General features: G+C 62.2%; 1 protein-coding gene across 1 annotated transcript in view; it reads left to right on the top strand.

Annotated features, from left to right (window-relative positions):
- The window catches only part of POLRMT (RNA polymerase mitochondrial), a gene marked incomplete at its 5' end in the record, with an annotated part of 15,712 nt that extends 3,459 nt beyond the window's left edge, over window positions 1-12,253 (top strand). Inside the window, 16 exons of the mRNA XM_019538413.1 lie at window positions 973-1,137; window positions 1,648-1,815; window positions 1,928-2,098; window positions 2,725-2,958; window positions 3,436-4,224; window positions 5,138-5,260; window positions 6,016-6,138; window positions 6,995-7,174; window positions 7,737-7,823; window positions 8,012-8,125; window positions 8,870-8,922; window positions 9,381-9,479; window positions 9,856-9,928; window positions 10,046-10,137; window positions 10,652-10,710; window positions 11,324-12,253. Of these exons, the coding sequence (XP_019393958.1) occupies window positions 973-1,137; window positions 1,648-1,815; window positions 1,928-2,098; window positions 2,725-2,958; window positions 3,436-4,224; window positions 5,138-5,260; window positions 6,016-6,138; window positions 6,995-7,174; window positions 7,737-7,823; window positions 8,012-8,125; window positions 8,870-8,922; window positions 9,381-9,479; window positions 9,856-9,928; window positions 10,046-10,137; window positions 10,652-10,710; window positions 11,324-11,373 (2,580 nt within the window). The remainder of the gene's footprint in view (window positions 1-972; window positions 1,138-1,647; window positions 1,816-1,927; window positions 2,099-2,724; window positions 2,959-3,435; window positions 4,225-5,137; window positions 5,261-6,015; window positions 6,139-6,994; window positions 7,175-7,736; window positions 7,824-8,011; window positions 8,126-8,869; window positions 8,923-9,380; window positions 9,480-9,855; window positions 9,929-10,045; window positions 10,138-10,651; window positions 10,711-11,323) is intronic.
- Between the last annotated feature and the right edge of the window lie 4,253 nt (window positions 12,254-16,506).

The raw sequence follows: 16,506 nt of genomic DNA, 5'->3' as shown, positions 1-16,506 counted from the left end.
GCGGGACCCATCTGGTTACCCAGGAGTGAGTTTCTACAGCATCCCCCTCGCTTGGTGCTGCCTGCCTCTGCATGGCCTCACAGGGCCCCTGGAGCCCAAGTGGGGGTCCTGTGGCCTGGACTTGAGTGGAGCTGGAGGAGCTCTGTCCTGGGAGAGGAGGGGGCCATGGCTCCCCAGCAGGCCTGGGGAAGGCGAGCGACTGATAGGAAGGCTCCAGTCTCCCACACCAGCTGCCTGCAGCCACCTTCCCCTTTGTGCCCTGTATTAACAAACTGTGGGGCTTTGCCTGGGATTCCCCAGCTTGAGCCATGCAGCACCAAGAGATACTTGCCAGCCGTCCTCCCCAGCCTGGGACCCAGGGCTTCTCCTTGTGGCTCTCGCCCATCCCCAGAAGGTTCCCACTGCCTTTCTGATCCCTGGGCAGCCCCAGCCTCACCGTGGGCATTGGGTAGGGACCTGCTTGAGTTGTGGCCAACACCATTTTTCACTGGTTTTTGCGAAAATCACAAAACCACAACTTCCAACAAAATCGACCCTGCGAGAGCTTACTGGAAGACAAAGATATAGATTTTAAATTTAACACACAACTCTATAATAATACGGTTATTTCTGTGGGATTTGCTCTTTAATTATGCAGTTTTTGCCTCGCCAATCAGCAGCGAAGGGTGGGGGTGCTGGGGGGGTGGGGTCCTCTGCCAGTCAGTGGAGGGACAGAGCCCGCTGTGAAATACCCTTTAAATTGGTTCTGCCGCCTGCGAAAAACTTGGTCTCACTGCAAATTAAGTTGGTCCCTAGTTATGGGGCACGCGGCTGGGAGTGCCACCAGCTTTGGATCTTCCCGCCCTGGAGGCTGCAGCAGGTCGTGTGCCTGCCTGTGACCTGGGCTTGAGTCCCTGCTGTGCCACTGCCCTGCCTGGATCAAAGCCCTAGGGGTCTGCAGCCAGGCCCAGCTTTGAGCTGCAGTGACCACCCTCTTCCTCCCTGCAGAAGCTGGCTGGGCCCTACCCCAAGCTGGACTTCTCAGTGCAAGAGCTACAGGAGCTCTTCCAGAAGCAGCTGGACATGGAGATGGCCAGCACCGTCACCATACCGTCTTTGAATATTATTGGGTCCCTGAGCCAGTGCAGTGTCAAAGCGGTAAGCATGTGGGTACCGCTGGAGAGGGGCCAGCCACAGGCTGTGGGGGACAGTGGGGGCCACTCTCCAGCCCATACGGTATTGGCCTGGCATGGCCTGATGTGGCCATGGCGTCTCCGCACACCCTGGCAGAGTGGAAGATTCCCACAGCCATCCTCCAAGGCTGGAGAGCCCTTCTAGCACCACACAGCCCTGCAGGGATATAGCCCCCATCTTGAGCTGGGCTCGTTAGCAGCTCTCTCCAGCTAGGGATTGTCCAGGGAGATGGATGTAATTATGGGGCACATAATGGTTGCTGTGTTCAGAGCTGGGCAAGCAGATGATCCTGGGTGTGGGGGGGGCACCTCCTGCTGATACGTTAGGTGTGTAGAAGGGCAAGGAGTTGTCTTGGGGGTGCGGCAAAGAGGCTGGTGGTGACACCAGGAAGGGGGAAGCTGGAGCATCTGCATGGACCTTTGTGTGAGCAGCCATGGCTGCCCCCACCTCATTGTCCATTCCCCTCCTCTGCAGCAGAAGCACGTGGCCTCGCTATGCTCCCAGTGGCAGCAGTCACTGCTGCAAGGCCTGCAGGAGTCCAGGCAACACCATGCTAAAAACATGAAGAAGGCTGGCCCGAAGGCCCTCTACCCCTACCTGTGCCTGTTGAAGGACAAGGAGTACGTAGAGATCATGCTTCAGGTAGGGCACCGGCCCTGCAGGGTCTCCACAGTTCTCGGGCAGCTGGGAAAGGTCCTGCCTCATGGCACGGGCCCTTCTGCCCTGAGATCCTCACTTTTGTCCTCCTTTCCAGACCCTGATGAACCTCCCGCCCCAGGGTGAGATGCTGGCAGTAGTGGCTAAGGAGCTGGGCAGCAAGGTCTACAGCAAGTACATGCTGCAGAAGAAGGTGTGCAGCCAAGTGCTGGACAAAGTCCAGAAGGTCTACAAGGACTATGTCCACCTGCTGGCCAGAGACACCAAGGTGAGGCTGGCTCCACGGTGGGCAGCAAGGGGCCAGGCATATGCCAGGGCAGATGCAGCTCCCGTGCCCTTGGAGTCTGCTCAGCCTTAAGCATGGAGGTGGGCTGGGCAGGCAGAGTTAGGGGGCAGATGCCCCCTGTTCAGAGGCTCCACAGCCTGTGGGGGTGCCGCAGGAACTACAGGCTCGGGTATCATCCCTCCAAGCTGGAGGTATCATCCCTAGCAACTCCTTTGTGCAGGCTGGGGGGGCACGGGGAGCTGCTGAATGTGGCATGTGGTGGACTGAAGAAGGTATGGGTAGCACAGTGGGAGACAGGGCAGGGAGCAGAGGGCAGAACCGCCAATTGAACAGGGAGCAGAAAGCAGCTGCTGATCAGGCTGGGGAAGGGGATCTGAGTGGCATGTGGGTGGGTGCGGATCCCGCTAGCGCAAGGAACCCTGGGCTGGAGTGGCTGGGGGAATTCCTTCTGCCAGAACATAGCTCGATCTCTGGGCTGTCCAGCTCCACAGAGCCCCTGGGTCTGGGGGCCAGGATGGGGCAGGGCCAGGGACAGGGCATGCATGAGCAGAAGGGGTGTTCCTGGAAGCCTGCCTGCCCCTCACCTGGCTCCCCCTCTCCCCCACCAGCCAGACAGCTATCTGCCACGGGAGTACTGGGAAAAGCTGGAGGCCAGCACCAGCCCCTTGCTGATAAAAAGAGACTCAGATTGGCCCGAGGCCGTGCGTGTGGCAGTGGGCATCTGCCTGGTGGAGCTTATGGTGCAGGTCCTTAAGGTGCAGAGCAACCTGCTGAACTGCAACCAGGAGTGGAAACTCATTCCTGTCCTCTACCATGTCTACTCCTTCAGCGCCAACCATCGGGTACAGTGGGGCATGGGCCTGGAGTGGGGAGGACTGCAAGCTGGGAGGGCAGGGCCTGGTCCCTGCCTGGTTGAGGGAGTGCTGGGGGTTCGTGGCATCTGTCTCTGCCCTATGGTGCCAGGTGGCTCGGATGAAGCAAGCCAGGTATCTACTTAGGTTTGCAGGGAGCTATGGTTGCCTGCAGTGCCCGCCCCCATGCTGTGCATGGGCCTTGCTTCCTTCCTGCTCTCTGCTCAGGCCCCTGACGACCCATGCCCACACTCGGGCGTGAATGGACACGTGGGCATCTTCCCCTTCATGCCTCTCTCATCCAGTCCACCCCACACCCCCTGGCCTTCTCCATGACAGTCCCCGTGGCCCTCAACAGATGAGGAGCCCAGCTGGGCAGGTGCTGGGGCTGCTACGCTTGGGTGCAGGGAGTTCAAAAGTCTCTGGGCTTGGCTGTGACCAGCTCTCACTTGTGACTCAACCCCTCAGATTGGGCTCATCAAGCCCCACCCCATCTTCAGTCACGTGGTGGTGGATGCGGCCAAGGCCGTGCTGACCTTCAGCACCTCCCAAATCCCCATGCTGTGCCCACCCATACCTTGGGTCTCCCCCAGCTTCGGCGCCTATATCCTGTCCCCCACCAAGCTGATGCGCAGCACAGATGGTGCCGTCCAGCACCAGATACTGCTGGATGAATGCCCTTCTGCCACCCTGCACCCTGTGCTGGACGCCCTGAACTATCTGGGCAACTCCCCCTGGAAGATCAACCAGCCTGTGCTGGACATCGTGATCTCCATCTTCAATGACAAGGGCTCCGAGAAGCTGGACATCCCACCCCCACTCTCGGAGGCCCCCAAGCCATCAAAGCAGACCTCAGTGAGGATGGGCTCCCCAGAGGGCAAGGCAGCTATGAGGCAGGAGCTGGCACAGTGCCGGAAAAAGACAGCAGAGATGTACAGCCTGCGGATGGATGCCCTCTACATGTTGTCCATCGCCAACTACCTGCGGGACCAAGTCTTTTGGCTTCCGCACAACATGGACTTCCGGGGCAGGACCTACCCCTGCCCACCCTACTTGAACCACCTGCGCAATGACGTTGCCCGTGGCATCCTGCTCTTCGCCAAGGGCAAGCCGCTGGGCCCCCGCGGCTTTGACTGGCTCAGGATCCACCTTGTCAACCTCACTGGGCTGAAGAAGAACAAGTCACTGAAGGACCGGCTGGCCTACGCCAAAGAGATCATGGAGGACATCCTGGACTCGGCTGACCACCCACTCACAGTAGGTTGTGGGAGTGGGAATCTCTGGCCACGTGGGCAGCCCCCAGCCGGCCGGGTGCTGCCTGTTCCCAATGCGAGGCCGCAGGGGCTGTGCCACCCAGCACTAGCCTGGCATCAGCAGTGGAACTGGGCCCGTGGTAGATTAACCTGGAACCCCCACCAAGCCTCTGGCTTCGAGGCCCTGGCTCAGTCCCTGGCAGTCCATAGCACCCCCAACTCTGGAACTCCTTTTCTGTCAGCTCTGGGGAGGAAAGGGGTTTTCTTCCTTTAAACGACGGAGAGCAGGGTGCTGATAGTCTCCAGCAGTACAGCAGGCTCTGTCTTTATTGAGCCATTTTAGTTCCCTTGTTCCTCACTCAAGCTTTACTGCGTCTGCCCTGGGACCGTCTCTCCCAATCTCCCTCAGGGCTGCCTCCTTTCTTTTCAGGCTCAGTCAGCCACAAACCAATTATAAAACTATGGTCTGAACCCAGGGACAGCCCTCACGAAGTACAGTGAAACAAAGTCATGGGGAGCCAGGCAGGGGGGCAGTCTTTGGGCCCTGCTGCCAAGCTTAGGCTGCCATCTGCCCCTGGGGTGACGGGCGTCTAGATGCCTTACTTAGGGAACTGTTTACCAGTGTTACGGTAAAGCTTGCCCGTGCAAAGCCGCCCCCAAAGTGCTCCCCACCGATCTGCAGCTAGAATCCAGCTCTCTCAGGGTCCTTCGTCACAGACTGTCACTTACGTGAGCCCGCAGCTGAGGTTGGGTGGCATCGGGCTCCCCTGCCCTTGTGTGGTTGCAGTCAAAAGAGGCAAAGCATGGGAGGAGGCGGGGAGACTTGGAGCCAGGACCCTAGGGGTCTGTCCCTGGCTTGGACTCTAGGCTATATGCACTGCCTCTGCTGTGTGACACTGTACCATTCCTCCCCGCAGGGCCGCAAGTGGTGGATGGGCACAGACGAGCCGTGGCAGGTCTTGGCCTGCTGTATGGAGATCGCCCGGGCCTCGCGGGTGCCTGATCCTGCTGCCTACATCTCGCACTTCCCCATCCATCAGGTCAGGCTCAGTGGGATGGGGGGAGCTGAGGGAAACCCTGGGGAGCTTTGGAGGCCCTGGACTGCAGTGAGGCAAGGGGTGGGATTTTATCAGCCAGACACAGCCCCATGTCTACTCCAGGATCATGGACTGGAAGGAGTCAGGCTGTTTGCAAGTGCTCCCTACTGTCTGAGCCTGCCCAGCCCAGGGTGCATGCAAGAGGAGCTAGTGTGTACACACAAACACACATGCATGCCCCCATATGCATAAACATTCACCTGCCAATGCACTCACGACCCTATATACACATGCACGTGACTGGGCTGATTCTTAATTAGCAGCTGCTTCTGCCATCCAGGGATGAATGCACTGCCTCTAGATGCCCTGTCACGTCCAGGCTTCTCCCAGACATTCCCGGACCCCTGGCACATAGGGAGACTGTGCTTCATAGTGGGGAAACGAGCAGGAGCAGTGACGTGAGTCACCCGAGGGTCCTGGGCCTTGGCGCAGTCCCAGGTAGTGGCTCCTGGGTGCCCTCGTGATGCGGAGAAACAGGGGTTAGCAGTGTTCCTGCCTAAGGGAGAGGGGTGTCTTTCCGCAGCCACGGCAGGCAGCACGTGCCTTCCTCCACCCTTCCCAACCTCACCTGTGGGATGCTGGCAGGTGGTGTAAGCCCCTTCCCCCCCGCTGTGGATTCCTCCACGGACGTGGCCCTGGCTCAGCGCTCCCCTGAGCCACCTGTGTCTCGGTTCCACTGAGGCTCTCTTCTCCCGCAGGACGGCTCCTGCAACGGTCTGCAGCACTATGCCGCCCTCGGCCGGGACCTCATCGGTGCCACCTCTGTCAACCTCATGCCCTGTGACGAGCCCCAGGATGTTTACACCACCGTGGCCAAGCAGGTGAGCCAGCCCTGGGGGCCACTGGGTTGCCACCCCGCTGAGACCTCCCTTCCCCTGGAGTGGGCATCCCCTGTCCCCAGGGGTCAGGCAGTGCTGTCCCAGCCCTTGAGGAAGGAGCCAGAGCCAGTTGCTGCGTCATCCTGGAGCTGGGCCTGAGAGCTGGTGTCCCCAGGCCCTGACTCGGTCCCTGGTTTCCTTCCCTGTGGGATCTCCCCCATAGCAACAGGCAAGAGGCAGGGCACAGCCTGCAGCAGACAAGTGGATATTCCGGGGTCAGCCCAGAGACCCCCGGGAAGGGAGCGAGATGACTGCATAGGGGCCCACAGCGGGGACTTGGCCCCTGGTGCCTCTGGAGACTCTGCCCCCCGGGCGAGATTGGAAGTGTGAAAGATGCTGGAGCAGGGAACGGGGCTGAGGTCCAACAAACTCATCATGCACGTGGCAATCCAGTGCCAAGAGACGTCATCCTGTCATGTGAAGGGGGTTGCTGCCACCTCTGGCATTCATAGGAAGAAACTGAGGCCCAGAGGGGGGGAAAAGGACTTGTCTTGGGCTGCCCAGGTGTCCTGAGTGCTAGCCCCACAGGGCCAGCTGCTGGCTGGCCTGGACTTTCAGGGGTCTGCTCAGGGTGGGTAGCTCATGTCTCAGCTCTGGTCTCTGCAGCGGGTGTCAGCTCTTGCTGTGGTCCTGAAGCTCCCCAGCTGCTCGTTGTGGTGGGGGCGGAGACTGCAGCCTGGATGGACACCAGGGGACCCCATTACCCCCAGGCAGCACTGTTCAAGGGAGCTCTGCTCCTGGGGAAGCTGTATCCCAATGCCCCCTTCTCCTTCCCCTTTTGCCCTCTGTGCGGCCACAGGTGGAGGAGTTGCGGCAGCAGGACGCAGAGGAAGGTGTGCACATCGCCCAGCTCCTGGAGGGCTTCATCAAGCGCAAGCTGGTGAAGCAGACGGTGATGACAATCGTGTACGGCGTCACCCGGTACGGCAGCCGGCTCCAGATGGAGAAGCAGCTCAAGGATAACGATGGCTTCCCCGAGGTGTGAAACAGCCCAAGCACCACCCTTCTCCCTCCTGCCCTCCATGCCTCCTTCCCCTGGTGCCCAGATGAGGCCCTGGCAGGGGGTGGCCAGGGAGGGGCCTGTGCCTGGCACATCTGAGGGGCCACGCAGCAGTCTTCAGTCAGACTCAACGGCCTCTGTACCCTGCCCTGCCCCGCACCCCCCAAGGCCCAGCCAGTTCCTTGTTAGGTTTGAGCCTGGGCTGCTCTCAAGGGTGTTCACAGTCCCCCAGGATCCGCCCACAATCCTCACTGGGGGAGCGGGTGACAGCAGTTCGGGAGCCGAGACCCCAGCGTGGCACCCCCAGGGGTATGGTCGGAGCTAAAGGAGGCACCCAGTGGCTGAGCTCTGACGCTGTCTGCACGCAGCAGCTGGATCAGAGCTACAGCCTCTGGCTCCCCCAGCCTGCAGCAGTGCCATGGGCCTCGGCTGGCAGGGGGAGAGGGGGTCCTTGGCGGGGTGGGAGACGCCTTGCAGCTGTCCCACCTGGTCCTGGTGCCGTGCCAAGCCGAGCCCCTCAACCAGCATCTGCTCTGCCCAGGAGTTCTTGTGGGCAGCGTCACACTACCTGGTCCAGAAGGCGTTCTTGATCCTCCAGCAGATGTTCTCAAGGACACGGGAGATCCAGGTACAGGCCCCTCCGCTGGGCTTCCCTGGGTGCTGGACCAGTAGGGGACTGGGCTCCTGGCCCAGTGGGAGTGTCACCTCATGCTTGCCACAGCACGGGCAGGGGTGGTGGGGACAGGCTGAGCCGCTCTGGGTACGGCGCAAGGGCCAGCTCTGCGGAGGCCAAGCTAACTGGGGTTCTCTCTGCAGGCCTGGCTGACGGACAGCGCCCGCCTCATCTCCCAATCCGGGAGGACGGTGGAGTGGGTGACGCCACTGGGCTTGCCCGTTGTGCAGCCCTACCATCAGATCAGGCGCTCCTCAGTGAGTGTTGCTGCGGCTGCCTGGGAGCCGAGTCCCCAGCGCAGGACCCGGGGACCTAGATCAGCTCCCTTCCGCCTTGGGTTGGGAGCAGGGAGAGTCCCCGGCCAGTGCCTGCACATGTGGAATCACGCGCTGCATGCGCACACACACGCATGCAGACACGCTCACATGCACACACTGAGACTACTCAAGCTTCCGTGCTTGGAAACTGGTAGTGTCACACATGCACTTTGCCCCGAGAGAGCCTGGCCTGCATGAGCGTGTGCAGCATCAGGCTGCGTGTAGCGTGCATGCACTTGCAGCCCCCTCCCCCGCGGGGGCTGGGAGCGTGCAGGAGAGCCGTGACGGCTCCTCCCCCCAACTCAGTGGGTAATTAACCTTTCAAGAGAGGTGTGCTCAGCACTGCGGGAAAGCAGGAGAAGCAGCTTTTCGAGGCTCAGTGACTCAGCCTCCCCATCCCACGCTCCTCCACTCCTTCTCCATCTACCTCACAAGACTCGGGGCTGAGCTGCCACGACATCCCCTGTGCAAGACAGGAGCTTGTCTCGGCCTTGCCCATGACCGTTTGGGGGGCGGGGGCAGGCAGGGATGACTAGGAAGCCATGGGGAGAGGGCCAAGGCTGCCCCAACACTAGCATGGGGCACCCCAGTGGCTCAGTTCAGGGCCCAATCCCTCTGTGTCCCCCGCCCCACAGCACCTAGGAGCAGAGGGATGGGGACTGAGGCTGACTTGTATCCCTGCAGGTGCAGAGCGCAATGCAGGTCGTGTCGGTCAAGATGCAGTTTGACAACAGCCAGTAAGTACTGGCTGATCCACCCCGCAGCCACAGGAGATTCTCTCCAGCTCCCCCATCAGGTGCTTTGGAGGTCCCTGGGGCAGGCACCAAGCAGGATCCTCAGCCGATGCCTGCCTGAGGATCCCCCAGGATCTGCGGGGTGCGAGGGGCCTAGTCCCTTCCTCCAGCAGAGCTGTGGTGCAAACAGCCCTAAGAGGGAAGCGGGGCAGAGCTCCTGGCATCCAGCCCCATGCATTCACTGAGCAGGGCAGCTGGATGCAGTCAGAGCCAGAGCAGGCCCATCATCTGGGGACAAGGGGTAAGGGGACAAGAGGGGCAAATCAGGCTCTGGATCCAGTATCTGTTGCCTCTGGCCTGGCCAGTGCTACACTTAGAGCAAGATGTGGCCTGCCCCTCCATGCTTCCTCCTACATCCCGCGGGCTAGGCAGGGTCCAACTACTCCCCATGCTGCTTGTAGGAAACCGAACACGATGAAGCAAAAGAACGCCTTCCCACCCAACTTTATCCACTCACTGGACTCTACGCACATGATGCTTACGGCGCTGCACTGCTGCAGGTAGGCTGGGGGGCAGCTGGCATGCCAGGTGTTTGCCCCCCCTGGGATGGGAGGGCTTGGAGGACCTGGACTCTGTCTGCTAGGTGCAGCTGGGTCCTCAGCAGGGGAGGGTGAGAGATGAAGTGCAGGCTAATGGGAGCCTGGACCTTTTAAGGTCACTTCTGGGTGACCTTTGGGTGCTGGAATGGGGCCTGGTCCCCACTTTGCCTTCCCTGGACCCTGCCCCAGGGACTGGGAGTCTGTGGCCAGGGGAGCCAGGGATGGAGGACTGGCAGCCCCCCTGGGTGCACCTGCAGCAGGAGGCACTGGCTGAGCTGGCACCAGAGGAAGAAGGACTGTGGGCACTGCATGACACTGCCACCCTGCTGCCTTCTAGGCAAGGCCTGACCTTCGTCTCGGTACATGACTGCTACTGGACCCACGCGTGCTCTGTGGACATCATGAACCAGGTGACCCGCCTGGGGTGGCCGTTGCGTGGGGTGTAGCAGGAGCCAGCTAGCTGGGCTCGCTGGCCTGGGGGTGGGCATGGGGATCTGGTTCCTTTCCACTCACCCATGCCCCACTAGATGTGCCGGGAGCAGTTTGTGGAGCTGCACAGCCAGCCCATCCTGCAGGACCTGGCCCAGTTCATGCTGCAGAAGTACTGCACGGTCAACTTGTAAGTTCCTTCATCACCCACCCCACACCGGGGACACTCAAGCAGGCTTGGGTTTTGTCTCCCCATGAGCTACTAGCGTTCTTGCCATTGCTGTCCAGCTGCAGGGCTGGGGGGGCTCAGCAGCTGGCATGCCAGAGCTGGTGGGGCTCAGTGGTTAGCGTGACAGGGCTGGGACCATAGGCACTTGAGTTGGGATGAGTTGCTCAGTCCCCGCACCCCCGCCCCCTCTCTGAAGTGGGGGAAGCAGAGGAACTGGGCACGTTTGGGAGGTGGTGACAGGACCCAGGAAGAACCAGGGGTGGGTTCAGAGCCACAAGAACCTCGAGGAAGATGCAAACCCAAGCCTCTCTGGGGGGAGCTGGTCCTTCTCGGCCCCCTGCTTCCCTACCTCCTCGCTGTGTTCAGCTTGCTGCCTGAGGCTGACGGGAGGGTCCTGGCTGGGAGCTGCTGTGGGAGGGAGCAGGTATAAGCTGTGCTCAACACCCCTTCCTGCTCTGGCTTCCTTCAGATCCAGCCCCACGTGCAAGAAGTCCGTGATGCTGGAGGAGATACTCTCCAAAATTCCTGAAACAGGTACGGTCATGGAGCTCCCGCCCAAGAGCCCAGTGGTGCCTAGGTGTTTGTACAACTAGTTGGGTTACCAGCTCAATCCTTCACAGCCAGGAGGTCCCTGCCACTTGAGTAAACAGCCCTGGGGGCTGATGGGCCAGGCAAGGCCTTTCCCTGCACGGTGCCAGCCTGCCCCATCCCTGGTGCGGCCTCTGGTCTTTGCCTCACGCCCCGTGCTCCCACCAACAAGGAGCGCCAGCCTTGCCAGCAGCATCACCTGTGCTGGGACCGGGATCATGACTGAGGCCTCGATCCCTCGCCAGCATCTCTTCTGCTTGGCACCTAATAGCTATGGAGGCTTCTTAGCAGCCACGGGTAGAACCAGCGCTGCACCCCAACAGTGGCTGCCTTTCAGGGGGCGAGGGGGGCAGTGCCTGCTGATGGGTAAGGGAGAGGCCTTTCCTTCCCTTGCAGCCCTTGACCTCACCGCTAACCCTTTTCCAAGAGCAGCAGGGGGGTGCCACAGCCCAGGGGGGTGCCTGGGTGGAGTGGGGGAACCAGCAGGCCCGGAGGAGCTGGGATGCCCCCTCCTTGAGCTTGATGCCTTCTCTTGCCCAACTGACCCCTCTCCCCGCAGGTGATTTAGACCTGGAGAAGGTGAAGGAATCCACTTACTTCTTCAGCTGACCTGGCGCTGACCAGTGGCTCTGCTCTGGCCCGGTGGCTGCCTGCTTGGACTCCGGACGCTGCCGTGCTCAGCTCTGTGGCCTTGGTTGTGCGAGTGCCCGCAGCGGGTGCAGCAGGAGGCCCCAGGGCATGGCCTGCCAGACAGCTGGAGCACTGCAGGAGCCGTGGGCTGAGCTGGAGCCCCCTGTGCTCATCTCCCCCCAGTAAGGCTTGACCTTGCCTGAGAGCTCACCTCAAACGTCAAGGGGCCCTCACAAGAGGTCCACTCTGCTGCTGCTCACTTGGGGCTCCAGCCTGCTGGCCCCTGCCCTCCCCTGTGTGTCCGGGTGGGACGTGTCCCTGCTGCAGATGCGCTCTCGAGGTCAGTGGTGCCTACAGCCCCTCCCAGCCTGGGATCTTGTCAGTCTGGGGAGCACCACTTGGGATCCCAAAACTGGTTTCAGGGCTTCCAGAAGTGGCTTCCAAACAAGGCTGGGAGGGCAGGACTCGGCTGTCTCGAGGGCTGAGAGGTCTCCGTGCCCATTCAGCCCAGCGGGGGGGATGGGACACACACAATGGGGGCTTCTCTCTGCGGCTGCTGGCTATACCTGTGTGATCTACTTTGGCCACAGTGGAGACCCAGGCTGAAGCTTCCCTGCCCTGGTGTCCCCGAGCCCCTTGTGCCATGGCAAGCTTCTTTGGCTCCAAGAGGGAAAGGGGGAAGCGGCCTGCCCCTCTGGGAGCTGGAGTTTTGCTTAATCCCATGATGCTGAGTCCCCTTTTGGGGATGCACAGGCCCCTTTGCTGCAGTGCAGCCTCGGCCTAGGCTCGGGGCACGGTGCTGAGCTGCAGCCAGTGTGTATTATAGCGTAAATAAAAGGTTTTTACATCATCTCATGGTGGTTTTGATGCAGGATGGCTGGTAGGGCTGAGATCAGCACTGGGGCTGCCCTGGGGGGGGGTCAGCCTGGCAGAGGGCACAGCAGGGAAGGGCTGGCTGAGGTCTGGGCATGGGGCAGACAGCGTCCCTGGCACCCAGTGTTTTAGGGATACTGCACGGTCTTTGGCCGCCCTTTCTCTGAGATCTCTGATGTGCTCCCCCAGGCTCCCATCCTGGCTTAACCCGACTCTGATTTCCCTGCAGTGATGAGCCCTCCCGCCAAACTACTGCACCAAGATTTTGGGGACCTCGTCGCGGTCCCTGCACCATGGCGGGCCTGCTGAGGCTGGACCCAGGAGCGCAGCGGGCTGCCTGGCTGCTCTCCTGGCGGTTACGGGCTTGGCACTGAGCGGCGACTTGTGCGTCACAGGCTGGCAGGCAGGGAGCTGCACTCGTGACACCCACACACCACGGTGCTGAGTCACGCTGGGCCGGCCGCCCCCACTCCCCAGCCCGGGGGGAGATGCGTGCCCACCCCTCCGGCGGTAGCTGTGCCCCTCCCAACCCCTGCGCTGGTTGGGGCTGGTAGTGGGGAAAGTGTTCCCCCCCCGGGCACTGATCATCCATGGGGGCAGAGGGGGCCCAGCAGGCGTGGAGCTGCCACGAAAGTGCCTTGCGGCCTCCTCGCCCCACGGGGAGGATGAGCTGTGCGCCAGGGTTGAAAATGGGCATCACGCTGCGCTCTTGCCTACCCCATCCCAGGTCAGGATGGAGGGAGAGCATGATGGAGGCAGTATAGCCTAGTGGGGCTATACTCAGTGAGGCACAGGAGAGCAGTGGCTGTGGCTTAATGCTGGACTAGGGCACAAATCCCTGTCCCCTGTTCTGCACGGCGCCATGCTGCCCTGAGCCCCAGCGCTTCCACCCTGGCTGGACCCAAGGGCTGCTCTGCCCTTGTGCAGCGGGGCCCTGCGGTCCCGGCAGTGCCCGGGGAGCTCTGTACCAGGGCTGCCCCTGCCGCTGTGATATGCTGGGGCTGGGCTTGGCAGAGAGCTGTGGTGGGGACGATCGGCCCAGGCAGCCACCAGCACCCCTGGGCTCTCCATGGCAGGGGCTCCCAGGGCTGGCGCATCAGCTGCAATGCTCCGGGCTACATGGAGGCAGGGGTGGGGGAAGCTGGGTTTTACCCCCCACCCCGCCTGGCAACCCATCTCACACTGGGGGTTTTACCCAGAAGTGGGCATGAAGTTGGCACCATGGTCTGTTAAGGTGTGTGGGGGAGGGGGGTCTAGGGGTTAGTGTGTGGGGGGTGCTGTCTAACGGGGGGAGCCAGGTTTTCTGCAGGGGGAGGTGGGCTCTCCCCTTAAACAGCTGCCCAGTGATGGGCATCGGGAAGGGTCAGTGCATGCGTGGCCCATGTCCTCATTCCCCTCCCTGTGCCTCAGTTTCCCCACCTGACCTGCAGGGCCAACGCTGCCCTCCCCACCAGTGTCATCAGTGCCGTGGGGGGCACCAGACTCCCAGGGGCCCTTCCAGGATAATTTATTGCTGGAGCCGTCACAGCATGGGGAAGCCTTGCCCTGCTCCCCTTTGGGAGGGGCAGTTGGGGGGGGCGGGAAATGGAGACAGATGGGGGCACTTTTGCCCCCTGCAACAGGGCCACGGCCTGCCGCCCAGCATGGGGCCGTCCTTGGCATGACCTTGGCGCTGAGCGGTGCCAGCTCAGGCAGGCGCGTGCCTCATTAGGGATGCACCCGAGCTGGGGGGGCAGCCGCCCAAGTGCTGGGGCCCGTGTGCATGTGCGTACATGTGGCTCATAGTGTGCACACAACAGGGAAGCAGGCACCAGCCATTCACATTTGCAAAGGGTACAAAATGGACCAGCTGAGGCACCCCCACCCCCACCCCCTTTCAGAGGAGCTGGGGGGGGCAATTAGCAGGGGACAGGATTAGGCCTAACAGCCGTGTTAATCAGCAGCCCAGCTGCCGGGATTACAGCGGCTTATTTGTGCTGTAAGTTATTATTTCTGCTTCCATCGAGAAGCAGCCCCGCGGGGTGGGGGGAGCCACGGCTCCAGCAAGCTGCTGCAAGGCTGTAACCCCAGGATCCTGCCCCATGGCTGTAGGGTCAGCCACTGGGGGCCTGGCTCGGCTCTCCGTCAGCCCCCAGCCAGCCTGCCTCCTGTGGCACTTTGGGGCTGGGGGCTATTGAAGGTAGCAGGGGAAGGGCTGGGGGCTCCAGGCATCGGCCCTTCCCGGAGCTGACCCCACTCTCCCGTGGCAGGTGCCAGGATCGGGCACCACAAATCAGGCCCCTTCTTTGTCCAGGGCAGAGATGCAATCCCTTGGCTCCTACCAGCTTGCAGAGTACCTCTCCATGGGTCCAGCTTCCCCCATTGTTCCCACCCCCGACCTGTGCTGGGGGGGGGTGTCTCTGCTCCTCCGGCCTGGCCCAGGCCCTGATGGAGGCCACCATAGCCGCAGAGCAGTGGCTCCAGCCGGCTGCTGGAGGGGTCCACGTTGCCCAGGCTGGGGGCACTGTGCTAGCTGACCCCTGGCAGTGCCCAGGCCCCAAGAGGCCTGGGGAGGTGGGGGTACCGTGGGCAGCAAACAGAGCCGGAGCCGGGCATAGCTCTGCCAGACGCTGGCGTGTTTATTGCACAGGATGGGCTGGCTGACGCGGTGGGTGCCCCATGCGGGGCGCAGCCGGCTCCAGATGCCCACGCCCGGCTGGCACGGGGAGCTCAGGGACAAGTTATACATTCAACATGGACGGCGCGAGGGGCAGAGTGGGGCAGCTGCGTGGCTTGGACACACACACACACACTCTCTCTCTCTGCCTGCCCCCCACCCCCGGCCTCAAGGAAGGGGAAGGGTCTGGCTGGACGCAGGAGACAGAGGAGGAGGAGGGGAATTGGGGGGTGGGCAACCCCCCCAGGACTCCCCGTGCCCGTGCCAGGGCTCTTGGCTCTCGAACCACCCCGGCGGATGTCATGCCACCCTGCTTACCCACCTCTGGAGCGAGCCAGGGGCTCACGGCCCTGCCCAGGGAGAGGCCGGCATCTTCGAAGGACTCGAAGACCCATCACAGCACCTGGCACATCGACTCTTCCCCCCAGCTCGGCCTGCAAAGTGGTGGCGGCTGCAGAGAACACCCTGGCCCGAACCCAAAGCAAGCCCGAAAGGAGCTGCCCCTGCCCCAGTCCTCAGCTCCTGCCCTGCTGGAGACCCCCCGGCCTGCCCTGCCCAGCCCCTCGCACTCCAGGCCTGGCCCGAAACAGGGGGCTCTGCAGGGAGGAGCAGCATCCCCGCCTTGGGCTCCCGGGGTGCTGAGGGGTCTGACCTAGGAGCTGCTTTGGCAGCGCCTTTGCCCCACGTTGGGGAGCCCGGGCTCCCACAATGGGGCCCTGGAAGGAGTCTCTGGAGAGGGCCAGGGTGGAGGAAGGATGTGCCACCCCAGACATGCAGACGGACACAGGACAAAGACGTGCAGAACAGCCCTGCAGGCGACACGCGGAGCACAGAGATAGCATGGAGCCGGGGGGGGGCGGCTGCCTGCTCCTCTCCCCCACTGCCTGGATCCTCCAGCCGTCTCCCAGCCCCGGGCGCGCGTGGGAACTGGTGCCCACTGCCCACCTCTGCGGCTCCCAGGCTCCCTCCTGTTCCTTGAAGCCCTCAGGGAACGGAGACGGGGGACCGCCCCCCCCCGCCCCACACACACACACACACACACCCTCGCCCCATTCATTTGCAGGATCGGGATTCGGACCCGCCTTGCTTATTGCAGCTCTGAGGGTGGGGAGAGCTGCAGCCTGATCGGGGGGGAGGGGCAGAGCCCTCCCCACCCCTTGTGAGGGTCCCTCCCAGTACACGTGCACCTCCAGCTGGGAGGGCACCAGGGACAGAGGAGCACACGGTGGTGCATGTCCTGCATGCCCCCCCCCCAGCACTCAGGGACTCCCTGCGACCACAGCTCCCCCGGGCATGGGTTCCTGCAGGGTGTGCTGGGCTGCCGGCTCCAGCCAGCCGTGCCCCTTGGAAGGAGAAAGGAACAGTATCAGACTTCACCTTCATCCCTCACATGGCCCACAGCATGCTCCCCTCACAAGCAAGGCTTGCACCTGCCACGGACAGTACTGCAGCATCATCATACCCATTTCACAGATGGGCAAACCGAGGCACAGAGACTCACCCGAAGTCGCATGCCCTGTGAGAGGCAGGGCCGGGCAAGGGACCCCAGGCATCCTGGCTCCCAGCCCCTTGCTCTCCCTGCT

This window comes from Crocodylus porosus, unplaced genomic scaffold (genome assembly GCF_001723895.1).
Source record: "Crocodylus porosus isolate Cpor-Errol unplaced genomic scaffold, CroPor_comp1, whole genome shotgun sequence".
NCBI classification, from domain to species: Eukaryota; Metazoa; Chordata; order Crocodylia; family Crocodylidae; genus Crocodylus; species Crocodylus porosus.
The sequence above is the reverse complement of the archived record's forward strand: the minus strand, read 5'-3'. Positions and strand labels throughout refer to the sequence as shown.